We start from the raw sequence: 17,709 nt of genomic DNA on the forward strand, positions 1-17,709 counted from the left end.
CTATTGCAGCCCGATTTTTGTAAAACCGTACTCAGTACAATAGTTCGGTTTCTGTTTACAGTACGATATGCCTATATAGTTTATATAAAACAGTGCAAGTGTAGTTTAAAATTGATTTCGATTAAGTGAGGCGCTGCAATCGCCCCTCCCAACTGAAACTTCTGGATCCGCCACTGCAAACAACCGAAATAGTTACAAGAATATGCCACTCCCCTACAGCGCGTTACGCTAATAAGGATATCCTAAAAGGAAAGTGAGGGGAAACACTGTCAAGAAGGTATTAATACAATCTCCCTGTAGGAATAAGTAGGACGTTTCTGGGATCTACCTAAAATTCCTTTACAACACCCAAGTCTGTTTTATTGGTTCGAGGGGTGATCCTTTTTTGAACATGCCCAAATGGCAACACCCTGGACTACATTGTTGCAGACTAACGAGAGACTGGTCTATGCGAGTTTGTAGTTGTTTGTAGAGAACGCGTCTTCATATTGTTGGTTTTGTTTATTTTACCTCGCTTTTCTGCCACATTTGGTTATCGCGAAAATGAGGATGAGTGATGATATGATGAAATTGATGAAGGGACCACATATAACAATCCAGGCCAGGATTCGAAGCCGTGATGAGTGCGCATTCTTGTCCTATGTGTTGTACTCTGAAGTAATTTGTATTCATGTCCAGATATTATTAGAATGATTAAATCAAGAAGACTTAGGTGGGCAGGCCATGTGGCACGAATGGGAGAGGAAAGAGGAGTTTACAGGATTCTTGTTGGGAAACCTGATGGCAAGAAACCTGTAGGAAGACGAAGATGGAGGGACAACGTTGAGATGGACATAAGGGCAATCGGTAGGGATGGAAAAGAGTATATAGAACTTGCTCAAGATAGGGACAGATGGAAGGCCTGTGTTGCTGCAACCATGAACCTTCGGGTTTAAGAAGGCTATATATAGAGTTAGTTAGGTCTGCAGTCAATAATGAAATAATTTGCAATAAAAAATGTACCTCAGAACTCAAAAAGCCAAATGAATATTATTGAAGAAACTACAAAAAAGTGTGTTTTGTTACCTGTTTTGTTTCTGTGCATAAAGTGTGCTTAAAACATCAAAACAACCAACTGTGGGGGAGTGGTTATCACAGTGCGCTACGACACCAGGATTTCCGGGTTCGAACCCCGTCCTGGGCATAGGTGTTCTTTGTGTTTGTCCCTTCATTAATTTTATCGTATTATCTTCGCAATTAACCAAATGTGACAAAAAAGCGACGCTAAGTAACAAAAATGAAGTGAAATCATTGATTGATTGCTTGATTTGGTTTATTTTACTTCGCTTTTCCGCCACTTTTGGCTAATCGCGAAGATGATACGATAAAATTGATGAAGGGGCACACGCAAAGAATACCCATGGCCAAGCTGAGATTCGAACCCAGGATCTCTGGCTTAGTAGTCAAATCAAATCGTTTTTTTTTTTTATTTTCGAATGTGGGTGGGGTTTACGTGTACTTTTTTAGTACTCATTCATCATTTTGCAATCTTTTCCTGTTATTGACATTCTTTTTTTTTTAGAAATACTGGGCCCTAAAGGGGGGAGGGGTGTGACCCACACCAACCCCGCCCCTCCTTGAGCACGCCACTGACTGCTACCCCAAGTGTCGACGTCACCGCACGTCACTGATGGCGAAAGGTGATAACTTAGCAAAGGGCGCCGTGGAATTAAAAGAAAATTATACTGCGTATCAGTTGCTGATGTGTGAGGAGAACTTTCCATACTCTTCCTTCCAAATTCGAACAATTTCTCACCTAGGAAGAAACCTAAGATAGGAAATATTCTAGTGTTTTATGGGGAAAAGACCATCCTCGCCTCACGAGTGCCATCTGTTGTTGTTTTTTGCGGTTTGTTGTAAATAGGGTTCTTTTCATTTCGTTAGGAACCCATATAGTTGAAAATGGTCACTTTCCTTTCATTAAACCCTTGAAAATTAATGTTAATGTACTTTAGACTGTCTACGTAGTCTATCTAAACTACAACCCAATGTAATCTACGCGTAGACAACGCATGTAGACGTAAACTTATAGCAGTGACGTGTGGTGACGTCGACACTTGGGGTAGCAGTCAGTGGCGTGCTCAAGGGGGGGATTGGTGTGGGTCACACCTTTCCTCCCTTTAGGGCCAGTATTCCTACAAAAAAGAAGAATGTCAATAACAGGAAAAGATTGCAAAATTATGAATGAGTACCAGAAAAAAGTACACCCACATTCGAAAGTAAAAAACTATTTGATTTGACTCTAAGCCAGAGATCCTGGGTTCGAATCTCGGATTGGCCATTTGTGTTCTTTGTGTGTGTTCCTTCATCTATTTTGTTGTACCAAAGTTGGCGGAAAAGCGAAGTAAAATGAACCAAATTGAGCAATCAATCAATGATTTGATTTCATTTTTGTTACTTAGCGTCGCTTTTTTGTCACATTTGGTTAATTGCGAAGATACGATGAAATTGATGAAGGGACGAGCACAGGGAACGCCCATGCCTGGGTCGGGGTTCGAACCCGGAAATCCTGGTGTCGTAGCGCGCTATGATAACCAGTCCCCCACGCTTGGTTGATTTGGTGACAGGTAACAAAACACAACACACTTTTTTGTAGTTTCTTCAATGATATTCATTTGACTTTTTGAGTTCTGAGATACATTTTTTATTCCAAATTATTTCATTATTCACTGCAACACATAGGACAAGAATGCGCACTCATCACGGGTTCGAATCCTGGCCTGGATTGTTCATATGAGGTCCCTTAACCAGTTTCATCATATTATCACTCAATCCTCATTTTCGCGATAACCAAATGTGGCAGAAAAGCGAAGTAAAATAAACCAAACCAACAACAATATGAACACGCGTTCTCTTGCCCAAATAAATACATCCGTATTTATGACTGTTATAGACCATGAGTAGTATATTTAAATAAAACTACTAAAACGAGAGTCAGATAGAGCCTGAGCATATATTTGTAATTTAATCATTATATATTCCATATTTGTAAAAGAAAAAAAGAAAGAAAGCATAACATCATTGTCTGCACATAAAACGTTCCCATTTCATAAATAATAAAACTACATCCCATATTATACATACGCACATATTGTACAACGTGTAAAAGGTTGTGTAAATACAGAGAACATAAGTACTGCAGAAAATTTTACCCTGAGTTCTTTACAGGATTTACAAAAAATCCATGAGAAACCAATCCCCTATCTGTCCTATAGGAGATAGACTGGGGGACCTGAAAGCCTGGGCTTTCAACCATTGCAGCGGGGGGCGAGGGGACAAGAGAGGTAGGTAGAAATCTTCCTTTTCCTTGGGCCGGCCGTTTCTACCTGGAAACTGGTCTGGCGGAAGAAGAGCGAGCTAGGGTATCCAGCCAGCTTTGTCCGCGGAGAACACCGATGGACGAGAAGCGCGTGGAAAAGAAAGTGTTGCGTATGAGCTGTGGTGGCTTTAACAAGACAATAAATATTGTGATTTGAATATAATTCGAGATGTGAGATTGATTGATCTATCTCTGCTAGACTAGCTACTCCTCAGTGCACGTCACTGACTTATAGTCTACGGCACATCACTGAGGAAGATCAAGGCTTCGGTGGGTGGAGAAAGAACAGCTGGTGTTTCCTGTTTCACGTCTTTCTTCCTTATCATTTGCATTGAGCTGCCTTTAGTTATTATAATACTCATACGATTATCAGCATTTCTTTGATGTTGCTAACATTGTTTTCTTTTTAATTTTCTCGATTTAGCCCCGGTCTCCGGGTTTAATACAAGTTTCTAATTGAAACTACACTCTGTCGGGGTAATATCTGGAGCAACGAACGAAAATACGTTTCAGCGCAAGGGGAAAATGAGTGCATGGATGAGAAAACGCGGCTCTGCAGCAGCGTGCACTGCTTGCTCCACAGATTCCCGAAACAGAGTGTAATTGAAACTAACTCGTCGAATAGATATTACGTGTTAATGTGAAATTTGATACTCTATGGCACACAGTGGCGTGCCCAGGACTTTCGAAAGGGAGGGGTTACGTATACTTTTTCTTGGTAGTCAGCCCTCATTTCGTCATATTATCCTACCTTTGACGTTCTTTTTTTAGGAATATTGGGCCAAGGGGGGGGGGTATAACCCCCATCAACCCCCCCCCCTTGTGCACGCCACTGATCGCACAGAACTCCCAAGACAAACCCAACAGGCACAGAATGTTTCGCTTTGCTTTTACATAGCCAAGCTTAGTTATTACAGGGTAATGAATCTTTCATTATCTGTACGATATCAAATAAAACTTTGTCGTAACATCGCTGGTGAAATGAAACCAGAACACATCACAGTTCATCTTCACGACACTCCAGTAACGCGCGTTATTTTTGCACGTTGTTAAAACAAACCAATTCAGACATTCTTTGGCCTTTCGCTGGATCTGTCGATCGAGAACATTCAAGGTCGTCTGTGCGTCGTGTTCAAACTATAAGTAGGTGGGAGCAAGGCCTCGGAAATGCTTTCTCAGTAGACAGAGCAGCACTGCACGACACGGCAGTAACATTACACGCAGCACTTAAAATTACGTATATGTGTGTATTCTACAGGTACCCCAGTCACGGTGCCAGAGAGGGCAGATCCCCCAGCCAAGAAAAAAGCGCATAACGGCAGAGGAGAGTGAGTGGGTGGAGCAAAGCAGTGCATGCTGTTGCTAACTTTTGGTAGCTGCAGCCGCGTTTTCCCCTCCACTCTCACGCATTCATTGCTCCAGTCTTACTTGCGCAGATGACTTGTTTTCGTTCACTTAGTCCAGAGATCCCGGGACATAAAATGCCTTTCTGTCCGAATATGCAGTACGGTACTAGGGTTGTGTTAGTGTTATGACACCCTTACTAATTTTCTCCCGTGCCTTCGCTGCAATTACAGATTGATGAGAACTGAGCGAGGATGTAAATGAAAAGATAATGAAAATAAAGATGAACAACTTGACTGTCTTTGCCACAGACTATACCAGCAAGATCACAAAAAATTAGGCTACCCAGATACTGACCACTTGGCTGGAACCCACTTTAGTAACTACACCCGAAAAAAATGTAGACTGCGTGCGCAAGCACACATTCACAATCTACTGTCGATATGTTTGCGCTGGAGGAAGGAGACTGGTATATTCAATAAGTCAACCATTCAAAATAAAACAGGGTGATTCAAAACTCTCGACATTTTAATTGAAAAGTATTTTGACAAAATTGACATTACTGCTGAAAGTACTCTAGAATAGAACACACTCAGTACATTTCAATGTGGTGGCCTTGTAAGTCTAGGTATAGCAGTCACCTCTCTTGCGTAGACCAGACCATATGCTCCAACATAGCTGACGTGATCTCCCCTGTTGCTGCAGCTTTTCGCCGTGTCAGTTGCTCTATGGTGTTCATCTTCACTTGGTACACCCCAGACTTGATGAAACCCCAGAGGAAAAAGTCTAAGGGAGTTAGATCTGAGAGCGAGCCGCCCAAAGTCTTGGTGAGCCATGGCAGATCCACCTATCGAGAGGTAAGTCCCGAATAATTCTGGCAAAATGTGGGCGATACACCATCTTGCTGGAAAACAACAGTTTCTTATCCCATCCTGAAAACCATTCATTAGCGATATAAGGAAAATGTTAAGATACTTTTGGATCACCCTGTATTTGGACTGAACTTCTTGGTCATTAAACAAATAGTATCGCTGGGAATATGTGCACCTAAAACAGAATTTATGGCAAGTAATTTTGAGACATTAAACTCGATGGTATTTTAAATTCTCTCTCCTTCCTTAGTAATGTGTTATTAATAAGCCTTATTTTATGTACTTGTGATGCAGAGGGGGAAATAGGGTTGACCAAGAACTCTTCACATGGGACAGCAAATATCCAATACTAGGGTGGTTTCTCTATGATAATGATCAGGATCATAGATTTCAGGTTCTTAAGTCAAATTTTCCACAAATTCAAGGAGAAAAATAAAATCTTATACGAAGAAGTAATTTGTATTAACATTTTACACTAAACTACATCGAAAACTAAATTACGAGTTAAGGAGACTCTCCTTGTGGGACATCTAAAATATTTCTGTTACCTCCAAAATTAAACGAACCCCTATCCTGAGTTGTCTAAAACTGAAAAAAATATAGTTAAGGCTAATTGCTAGTTTAAAGTGGCACCTTCTCCTTGAAATCTGCAACTACTCAAATACCCTCGAGACATCCACACAATATGAAGCCATTCATTAAGGAAAGAATAAATAGTATCTCCCCCCCCCCCCGAAAAGAAGTGACCACCCATACACTTATCTGCCAAAATCTAAACCTTACATGAAGCCAGGGTGGATAAAAATGATTATTTTTATTTAAAAAAAAAATAATTTTTGATGTTTTTATTTAAATCCGATTTTTCAAAATTTAATTATTTTTTTTACGCATTAAATGGCTTGTATGGTTTTTGGAACCATATGGAAGGCTTTTTCTAGTAGTAAAGGCCCCTTAATGTAAATTTAAAAAAATAGGTAAATATACATTTTTCTGTTTCTGATACTGTATATATGAACCTACTATGGAAATGTTTGTTGAGTGTGTTAATGAAACTAAAACTTCCTGGATGGGTTATACCAGATGTGAACCTCACTTTCATGTAGTACATTCTGGTCATTTTCTGCATAATGGAAACAAATAACTCGGCACAATTCAAGGAATCCTCGGTCCGTAGACTCCCTGAATATCTTTGGCATGTAATAAACTAAAGGCAGATATTGCCTTGAGGATATAAACACATTACATAATTAGAAGGGAAAATAACAAATTAATGCAAGAAATAAAATTACAATTATTTTAATAAAAACCAACATAGAATACAAAAAAACATGTGAAAAATGTACATGTCTATATAAAAAAAAAAGCTTCCAAAGTAATTTGTGCATATGACTGAACTTTCGTTCATTTCAGATACTCTGGTCTCCAAACATAATGAGCATTCAACAGTATTTGGCTGGTGCTATTGTGGTTCTCTTGTGGAGAACACCACCGGGCCATGCAGGAGCATCTATATCTTTAGACACTTTACTGGAACAAACCACAAGCTTTCTTGTGGACACTTTTGACAGAGAAATTGAAACACACAATACAACAGGTAAGTTGTCTTTCCACATTGCCTAAATTGTAATTTTGATAACCACACATTTTTCAATAGACTATGCCACAAACAGGAATTCTTAACTTCATACATGAATAACTTTTACATCACCATCCAAAACACTGACGTCCAAAATTCAACAAATGTAAAAAAAGAATCTTCCAACCATAAATGGAAAAATTCATTACAAAAGTAAACAACTTCACTTCCTAATTTTAATCTGCATCTTCGCTATCAGTCAAAACAAATTCTTTACATATACAGTAAACAACAATTTAGGTTTCCTTTTCGTAAAACAAAATAAAAATAATTTAATTGACTAGGTCTCTTTTATTGTTTGCAGGCAATGATAAATTAATGCAACAAATTAACCACAGGCTTGAAGCTTACGTTCAACAAATCAAACATGTACATGCTTTCCAATCCCACCACATGTCTAGACGAGGACTTGAAGACTACAATTTGACTTCAATCACACGTGATCCCATTGGTAAGTACAAATGCTAATTATCTTTATTCATTTATTTAGTTTTTATATGTGGGTACTGTAAAGGGAAAAAGTAGGCCGATGTCATTATTCAGTGATTTGAGCTAACTCGTCCGTCAACGCCAAAATAATCCTTGAATACGTATCCACAGCCATGTAGTTGCAGATACCTGAATAGGTCACCCATGTTCATGTGACATTCCCTGGATTTTGTCTTGCCACTGTCGAAAGAGACCTCTTGAAATGTGTCAAACTTTCGGTGTGGCGACACATCCTCTCCTTCAAAAGGAAATGATTCCCTTTTCTTGCACATGATCTTCTTCCAATTCATGCATTTCACCTGAAAAAAAGTATGTAATTAAAGTATGTATGTGTACAGTAGGATGTGCATGTATTATCAGGCAAATTGCATATTATTATTTCCATCAGTTTTTTACTCTTGCGCCGTAGTTATTTTTAATGAATTAAATTGTTCTAGTGCTGGAGCAGAGGTTGCTAATTGCCTCAAAGGTGTACATGGAGGTCTAGAAGGGAGTGCATGAGCCCCCCCCCCTCCTCCATCTCTGTGGAGAATGTCAGAGGCATCTCCTGAACGCATGCGTCAATTGTGGGAAAAAGGACAGCTTGCTCTGCGACGACATTAACGAGCATTCTAATTTCTTCATATAGGAGAAGTCCTTTTTTTAGATGAGAGAGCTCAACTACGTTTATATTACATTTCTTGGATCTGAAGTGAAAGAAAGTAATAATTATTGTCCCACAATTGATGTATGCGTAAAGGAAATGTACACATCTTGTTTCTTTTTGTATGTTTCCTTTACCTAACCTTACCTAACGTGGTTAACAAGAAAGTAAATTCATAGTTCAGAAAACATACACAAATAAAGAACTTGAAACATACACACATATCACACCTACATTCTTCCAATGTGGAGACATACTACACCTATACCAGATCATCCACCCTGGGAATTGAACCTGGGTCTCCCACATGGCAGTCAGACACCCTACCAACGAGACCACCGCAGCTCTATAAATTATCACAAGCATCAACGTTTTCAAGGTCATTTGGTAATTCTTAAAATGAAAACATTGAGAAAGTAAATTAGTATACTTTTTGTTACATACTTCAGTAATATTCTCATATACTTACGCACCGCACCTATTTTGCATGTTTTGGCTACATAAAATATTGTGCATTTTGTTGTGTGATTATGTAGGCAACATGGAAACATTTCAATGGAAGTGGGATATCATTTAGCCAAAACCCCTGGAAATATAACGATTCGTCCATCAGGAAGTATATAAATCTGTTTTGGCATTATAATCACAAAAAATGGTAAAAAAAATTAATATTGCAGAACTTTCCAGAAGTGAAATTTTGTAACAGGTTAGTGTTTGGTATATATAAATATATTTAATAAGTTATAATAGAATGTCCACCTACCTTGTGCCACCATTCACTGCAATTGTTGGCTGTTCCTTCAGCACAAATAATCCCAGGCTTCCCTGGCAAACAAAACCCAGTGACTTCATACTCGTGGGCAAGATCCAGAATTTCCCTCCTCTTTGATTTGCTGTAGATGTGATGGGAATAGATCCAATAGCGAGCAAAATAACCATCTTTTGTCTGTTCTTCATTCTTAGCAACAGGCTCCTCAATCTTCACATAGTTCAATGCATTCTCCTGAAGCCAACCAACAACTGAACCAATGCAAATTTCACCACGGTCAAGGGATGTTACAAAATCAGCTAAATCCTTATTTAAACTATGCTGTTGATTACGACTTAATTTATCAGAACGTATAAATATATCTGGTTCATTGGCAGGATAGTCATGGGGAAGATTGACACAAACTTCTAACTTCACCTGTAACAAAAAGATAAAGTTTGTTATAGAAAAAATAAAGATTAAGAAACTAGTGTGTGTGTGCAATATAAGGAATGTATTCTGTGTAACTTTTGATATACCCACATGCCTCTATTTCTACTATGATAACCTGAGGCTCAACAGCCCGTGAGAGGTAGGGCCTACCTACTGACAGCTACACTCGCCAGTTATGGGGGTGACGTGTGGTCAGCACGATGAACCCCCCAGTTGACCACATTGCGCTACTCATTCATAGCTTCTCAATTTCCTCACGATGGTGGGTGGCCACCGGTCCCATACACAGGCCAAAATCTCAGGAAAGTAGTTGTTAAGCTTCTCCCAGGGGACTCAAATCTGTGTGTGTCCCATACCTGGAGCCCAAAGCATGACACTTGAGAGGGAACAGTCACGGCGCAGGACCTATTTCTACCATGGGCTCAATAATTCTGAAAGAACACTTCACTTGAATGAGTGTTAAAGGGATGGATGAGGAGTGGAGGGTTGAAGAGGGGAGCTCCCCCACGAATGGCCTAGCAGCTGCCCAGCCAATGTCCTCCTCTCCCTGCTCCTACAATTGTTAACTATGTAAATCTGTCCACCGCACTGGCATCAAAGACCCCAAACATATTACTTTGGGCAGGAGGGGGCACAGAAAACTTCACTATGCCACTGGCCCCCACGAAAAGTTCAGAGTTCCTCCCGAAATTTTGTCATATTAAGACAATTTTTACAGAAACGAAAGTAGCCACTCGTAATAGATTCTGGGATTGTTGAACTAAAATGGCATTAACATTTTGTCAATTGGCTTCCGTTTTCATGTTCAGGAAAGAAGTGAAACTCCCGTTTGACCTATGGGTGACTTTTCAGGCTTAATCTTTGAAAAACACAATGAAAATTAGTTTTCTGCCATGTGAGTTTAATGTGTTCAATAATATTCTGCAAATGCAGTGTTTTATGAATTGTTACATCAGTACTATTTTCCTTCAGAGCTTTCCCACACACTAGATTCTTGATATTATCAAAGCCCCTCACGAAAAAAAACTGGCTATGCCTTGCACACGCCACATGGGTTTGTATATTGTACAACTTGTAGATCTTCAGGTCTTGGTGTGTGAGTAAATTTTATTCATGCACCATTGCAAATAAAAGTTACTAAAGTTAAAATTAAACGTGCATATAAAAAGTGAAACAAATTGCATCATGGTTATAATACTGACATGCTGAACAGTACATTGACAAATTAGTTCCTAATGCTCTTAATTCTGTGTGTACACAATTAAATTGCTGTTCAAACGGGGCAAAGAAAAACTTAACAATTCCACATTTTACGAAAAGGTGGGTGTGTGTATGGCAAGAAAAAGAAATAATAGATTAGAGGTAACGAAGATAATACTTTTCTTTCCAAAGGAAGACTTAGCTAGACGTATAAGAAACTCCAAAGAAATAACCTACATTGCTTCTTATAAAAAGTAGAAGTTCCCCGTGCCCTTTGCACTAACCCATGAAGTATATTTAGGGGAAGTGGGTGTAAGGGCCCACACATTCTATCAGCCATGTTGGTGGTGATGTGATCAGTACCATGCTCTGGCTGCCTTTACACCCAGGTACCGATTTATTTGAAGCTGGGTGAGACCCAGAGCCGTTTTGTGTGGGAACAAGGTTGGAAAAAATTCGACCGTACATCACCCATCCTGGAAATCGAACCAGGTCTCCCACGTGGCAATCAGGCGCCCTGCCGACAGACCACTGTGGCTAGTATTTTCTCAGTATTATAAATGTAATCTGATACACTGTGTCTATTGTAGATGCTTTTATTTATAACTATTCCTAATTAGAAATTCTCGAATGTTAATCACAAATTCGAGAAAACATGACATGTACCCTGATGTCACTTTCTTTAGGAATGGAATTCAATGTGTTGTTCATGGTTCATTTCATCGTGTACGTTCAGCTTTAAAAATTACATGCAAAAGAAGGTTTCTGTGTATCGAATGTTAAAAGGTAATTCAATAGTGGCTAAATTGAGAAGGTATCATGAGCCACAAATTACAGTGCTCTATTCTGAGAGAAACTCACGCACAAAACACAATTAACACATGAAAATTCAAAATATGTAATAAATATAAGAATGTCAAAAGGTTTAACCTTGGTTGCAACTTGATGTAGACTGTACATCATACATGCGCGCACATATATAAAAAACAACATAAGATATTTGACACTTGGAGTAACAGTTGATGGATGACAAGCAGGCACGTAACCAGGGGGCGGGCTAAGGGGCTGAAGTCCCCCCCCCCAAATATATAATTTAAATAGTGTACCTATAGCGGTAATTAATTTAACTTCCTTAGCAAGATTAAACAATAGATCAAAAAAAGTTTAGTGTATAATAGAGCAACCTGCTTATATCTTTATACTTTACAATTTAATCCAAAGAATAAATGGATCCAAAGTTCCCAAAATTTATAGTTTTCTTTGTGAGAGGTCACACAACATAAACTTCCCAAAATTTATAGTTTTCTTTGTGAGAGGTCACACAATATAAACTTTATGAGTAAAATGTTTAGTCTTTTTTGAACAAAATACAATAACTATGAATTTCAGTACACTAACTGTACAAAATAAAAAAAATAATATCACTCATATGGTGGGTTAAGTAGCAAAGTCCCTCCATTTATATAATTATAATAATAATGTATTTGGATTAAAATTTGCTTACTTTTAATAACTTGTAATAGTCATTATTGCAAAATGACAATTATAACCGTGGTAATAATTATTATTTCTACTAATCAAGTTTTATCAAAGGCCTGCCCCCCTCTACAAATATTCCTGGGGACACCTTTGTTGATAAGGGATGATACATCCCCCAATAAAATTCTGGCTATGAGCCTGATGACAACATATTTTGTGTAATTTCTGCAATAATAATTTATCTTCAGTGGAAAATGCGCACACACACATTTCTTATTGTATGCTTGTCCCAACTGTATTGTGTAGCACTTGCAGACAAGATGTCCATATAATAATAAATATTACTAAAACTGGTAACAGAGATTCTTGCTTTTACTAACTTATATCTTTCACACGAGAAAAATGAAGAAAATCATAACATTTTCAAGTATTTTGTTCATTGGTTGATTTGGTATATTTTGTTTTGCTTTTCTGCCACTTTTGGTAACTGTGAAGATGAGAATGAGTGACATGATGAAACTACACTAACAAAGAGCACCCACCCACAGACTGGAATTAGAACCAAGGACTCCTGGTGCACAAGCATTTTGTGTCTACAAATAACACTACCATTTCATAAATAAAAACTTTGAACCACATGACTGCATCGTGCAATTATGCATAAATGCAATATGTAAAACTTATGGTGGCAATACTGCAGGTGTATCATGTCCACAGAAATCTCTCCTTCAAATTAATTGGATAAAATGAAAGGGCATAGAGGGAAAACAATGCCCTATCAGTCTCTACAGGTAATACACTATACTGCCTGAAATTATGGCCCTTGAACCATTGTAGCAGAGTTGGAAGTAAAGTGCTTCTGTCTGCATTCCGCAATTCCTAACTACAGAGATAGGTGTAGAAAGGCAACTGGGTAGCCACATAGTGACAAAAAAGTGATTGCTGTATATGAACTCAGACTTCCATAAAATATTAAATACTGTAACTTAAAATGGTATTATCAGCCTCCATGGTAGAGCAATCAGTGTAACATGCTACATATACCCTAAGTTCAAATATCATTTCTTCAAATGTAGAATATTGTGATAAATTATCATTTCAACTACTGTGTATAACATAAATTTGAAAATACCCTTTCCTGTGATCCACAGGCATTAACTCAACAGGGGCAAGGGAGCACCCCCCCCCCCCCTTTCCAAATCTCCATGCTTATTAAAATTCACATGTTCAGGGGTAACAGTATGGTATAGTGAAAACACATTTCTTCAAATTTATAGGAGAAACTACTTACGGAACTAAGTTTCTGTAGACTTTTGGAAGCTCAGGGAAGTGATTTCTCCCTTCATTCAACTTATTTGGTCGGTAAATCATGTATTTTCGACATTAATATATTTCTGATGCACGATAGCTCTTGCCACCATTACAGTCTACAACATGAATCAAATGTTCCGTGCATTCATTACAAGATGACGTGCGAGCATTTTTTTTTTCAAATTAATTTTCTGTTTGCCTAACCTAACCTTCCGTGAATAGTTTGTGGATAAATTTTCGCTTAAAAACCTGTGAATAGTTTGTGTGGCATTTTTCGGTTAATGAGTTTGGAAACACTGCATATCAGCTGACGATAGACAATGTGAGTCAAGATTTGCCTGCCATATTGTGTGTAACGAAAGCGAATTAGCAACGAACAATAAATACTTGTAATGTGAAAAATTACCCTTTTTTTCAGTGAAAAAAGCAAAATCCCATGTTCAGAAATGTTCCGCTATGCATAACAGGTAAGTAGAAATGTAAATAATTAGGAAATAAATGAGTGAAAGGTTTTTTCACTATACCATACTACCTGTTCAGGGTACTTTATTTAAACGTTTATACCTGAAATCTGAGGTTCATGTTCTGCCTGCCTCCCCAATATTCACCCAAAGTTAAACACTGCTGTTGTGATCATTAATAAATACAATACCGTGTAACTATAATGCTATACACGTGCTACTTTTTCTCAATCTCTGTTATTCAGTTTGGTAATTTTAATTTAAAATTGATGTTTGGTCAAGTGATGAGAATAGTCTGCACCAAACAATAAAGAAAGGTGACAAGATATAGAACTTGAACATTGTATCAATGTAGAAATAAGATGTGCAGGGCTGATTATGTAAATCGTGGAGAGTAGTTGAAAACATCTGCCTTGCACTTGCCAATGAAAATGTATAAATATCTTTTTTAAGTACTAAAATATCCCACTAGGCTTTGTGTGCACAAAGAAAAAAATACTAAGGTTAAAGCCAAATCAGCGAATTTACTAATCTTGGGTTTCTGAAATGTGACCCCCTTGTGCTTTTTCATTTTATAACTATAACCTGCAATACCATGCACTCCATTGTGCAGTAATATCTCAGATTCTGTTTAAACTAACAGCACGAGTTAGATTAGACTACCTGAAAATGTTGACTCAAACAAAAGCTTGGCCTTGTAGTCAGTGCAAGTATCATTTTGGAGATTTATTGGTGATACTTGTAAACAACTTCCATGAAATATAAGATGCATTATAAACTGCCTTTAATGCGTAAATGTATCGAGAACGTTCAAAATTCAGATAAACTACTTAGAATGTAAGTGCATTTATGAAGTATAAACAAATGAACATTCAAGGTCATCACAAGTTTACTAGAATGAAAAGTCATTCAAGTCGCTTAAAATCTTTCATATATACCGTTAAACCACAATTTCGATAAGAATTATATCGGAATTACAATGTACGATATAGTAGCTTGATTCTATCCCTGAGAAATGTTACGAAATTGGAAAGGTATACAAAGGAAATAAATACAAAGAATGCTGAAAGTAAAAACTATCGTACTTTCGTTTCGACAATTTCGTACAGCACACTGTATCTTATGTGAAAGCTTTCACTTATCTACGTGCAAGGTATCGATTTAAAAACGTTGAATTCTACAAGTAACTAACGCAAAAATGGTTTGACAGAGTACTTACCTTATTATTTAAAACTAAGTTGATTGTAAAATCAAGTTGAACTGGGCACACTCCAAATTTCTCGTCTATGTAATCATTCATGTCTGCAATAACACTAGGATCATCGATGCAAAATTCTCCTGGATTGGAAAACATTGATTGTAGCATTTCAACTTCTGTCAATTGCATGCGAAACATCTCGGTTAACTCACTTCGATCTACAAACTGAGTTATTTGTTGCTCAAGTTCTTTGAAATCCAAAAATTCATTGTCTTCGACATCATATGTACACGACATCATGATTATTATAACTAGAATTTAACTTTCACTAATTTAAGCGTTGCATCAAAGCACTAGCTGTGCTGCAAAAGCCCGTTTGTTCTTCACTGCTGCCATGTACGTGTCGAACTACCACGTGGATTTGTTGACAACCTGAGCCATGTTGCAAAATACGATGCGCAAAGAATTGCGGGAACGAAAACACCCGAGCGTAGACGTCGTCTGCTAGCGTAGTACGGACTCAGGGGGTGCTATTCCGGCTTCCCGCGCTACGGCGGCACGTGAAGGTCTTCTGCTAGAGTGACGTCAAAAAGGGGATCCCTCAGCTGCGGGCCGCTTAATAACATGTAAAATCATACAAGTTTATCGCCTCATGGAGGCGATTATAACTCTTGGGAAGCAATGTTTATAACATGTAGTTCTTCTTCACTACTTTCCCGTACCTTCTCAAGTTAACTGAGGATGGCAAACAAACAAATTCATGCTGAATTCAGCAAAAAGGGAATCAATGTCTTTGGTTCTTTAACACTATTTGTCTACACTTCTACACGCAGCAATAAAGTTGGTTGGTTGGTTGATTGGTTGATTTGGTGTTTTAAGTCCACTTTATGCACAGTAAGGCTAATCGGGACTGGACCTACATGTTAAAGTGGAATCCGAACCACCATGTGCCTTCACCGGGTATCGACCCCATGATTACGAGACACAGCAATGAAGTTAAATGATTATTAGATGAGAGTCTCATCTTGAGACGAGCACAATAGAGAACACCCGAAAAATCGTAAAGTGAAACAATTTGAAATGCCTGTGTGTGCTGGAGGGGGGTGGGAGTAGAGTCTCGTGCGCATATTTTCATGCAAATAGTTTACTAACTTAATTAATTATAGCATGGACATAACTGCAACAGGATCGAGAGAGTAAGATTGAACGGAAAGAATTAACTAAGTCCCTCTACATGTATATAACGGGTCTCCATGACAGCATAACGCTTTAGGAAGCCAGAGGCCCCAGTTTGAACCATAGTAAGGCATGTAGCAATGTTTGTCCCATTCTCCACTCATTAGTTCATCATTCATCCTCATAGTAGCGATCAACCCAGTAGAAATTCGTCTTTAAATGAACGACACATACATACATATTGATTTATTATTATTTCGTTTTTCTGCTACTTCTGGCTAATCGCGAAGATGAGGATGAATCGTGATAAGATGAGGCGGATGAAGGGACAATCATAAACATGTAAGGACAACACAATACGAGCCCCACCAAGGATTATAATGGCCACGAGTCCAGACGCCAGAGCCTCGCTAGTCACTAGTATGTAAATGCAGTGGTATGAGTCCTGTCGAGTTGCATCCACAGGAAGCTCCAAAATTTCGGTGTTGTGTGCGTGTGAATAAAACTATTATTATTATGAAGTTACAGTTACGCAATAATAAACGTCTAAGCCGTATGAATGCAAATATTGCCATCAGTTTCAATAATACGAATGTCTATAACAGTATCCTTCTTATTTAATTTTTATTTAACACGTAGTTGTTTTTTTTTTTTTGATACGGAAGAAACATGCATCAAATTATGTCAATATATTGTACATATATTCAGGTAGTGTTGTATCTTAAAAATTTCCAGCAGTAGAATTTCAGCAACTTCTTTGCAGGGGCGACTTATTGTTGACAAGAATTAATTGAAGTTACTGCTGCATAACATAATAAGTTCGAGTATATTGCAAAATCATAGACAAAATGCAGTGGGTGGAGGATGTCTATGCAATTTATCCTAGTGGGGGAATTTTCTTTAAGAGGATTTTCTTAACTAGAGATAACATTCCAAAACCTTTCCCTCTTTGAGCACTTCTGCCTCTCCTGTGAAAATATCTTGCCGTCGTCCTTGTCAAATTGCGTCATTACAAGGCAAATATTTTTTTCTTATATTTGGGTTGCTTTCCTGTAACTTTTACCTAATTGGAAGGCGAGGATGAGTAACGAATAGAGGAAATTGATGGACACCCGCAAAGGGACACAATGTCCAGGCGGGACTCGAGCCTTAAACCTTCGCTGGGTAGCGAGATCGTTACTGAACCAATTAACGTTCTCATCTATTTCTATTTTGAGGGCCTCCCGGATGGCGTAGTGGTGGCGTCATCGTCTTATAATCGAGGGATCCCGGATTCGGTACCCGGTGGAGGCACGTAGTTGTTCGGATCCCACTTTAAACTGTAGGTACAATTAGCTTCAA

The 17,709-nt window shown here is 38.3% G+C and overlaps 2 protein-coding genes across 3 annotated transcripts in view; one reads left to right on the forward strand and one right to left on the reverse strand.

The window, feature by feature from the left end:
- Positions 1 to 17,709, forward strand: part of clos (closca) — a 152,256-nt gene that overhangs the window by 17,018 nt on the left and 117,529 nt on the right. For both annotated transcript variants that reach the window (XM_083129614.1, XM_083129615.1), the window contains exons 2-3: positions 6,985 to 7,168; positions 7,515 to 7,661. In XM_083129614.1, the coding sequence (XP_082985740.1) occupies positions 7,006 to 7,168; positions 7,515 to 7,661 (310 nt within the window). In that variant the 5' untranslated portion in view covers positions 6,985 to 7,005. The remainder of the gene's footprint in view (positions 1 to 6,984; positions 7,169 to 7,514; positions 7,662 to 17,709) is intronic.
- On the reverse strand, positions 6,855 to 15,625 carry LOC145993803 (RWD domain-containing protein 2A). Its single transcript, XM_083129616.1, has 3 exons — positions 15,214 to 15,625; positions 9,106 to 9,528; positions 6,855 to 7,998 (listed from the first exon to the last, which is right to left on the reverse strand). Exons 1-3 carry the CDS (start codon positions 15,490 to 15,492, stop codon positions 7,750 to 7,752), a joined length of 951 nt encoding a protein of 316 aa, XP_082985742.1. The 5' UTR covers positions 15,493 to 15,625; the 3' UTR covers positions 6,855 to 7,749.

This window comes from Lepisma saccharinum, chromosome 10 (assembly GCF_977018435.1).
Source record: "Lepisma saccharinum chromosome 10, izLepSacc3.1, whole genome shotgun sequence".
Taxonomy (NCBI): domain Eukaryota; kingdom Metazoa; phylum Arthropoda; class Insecta; order Zygentoma; family Lepismatidae; genus Lepisma; species Lepisma saccharinum.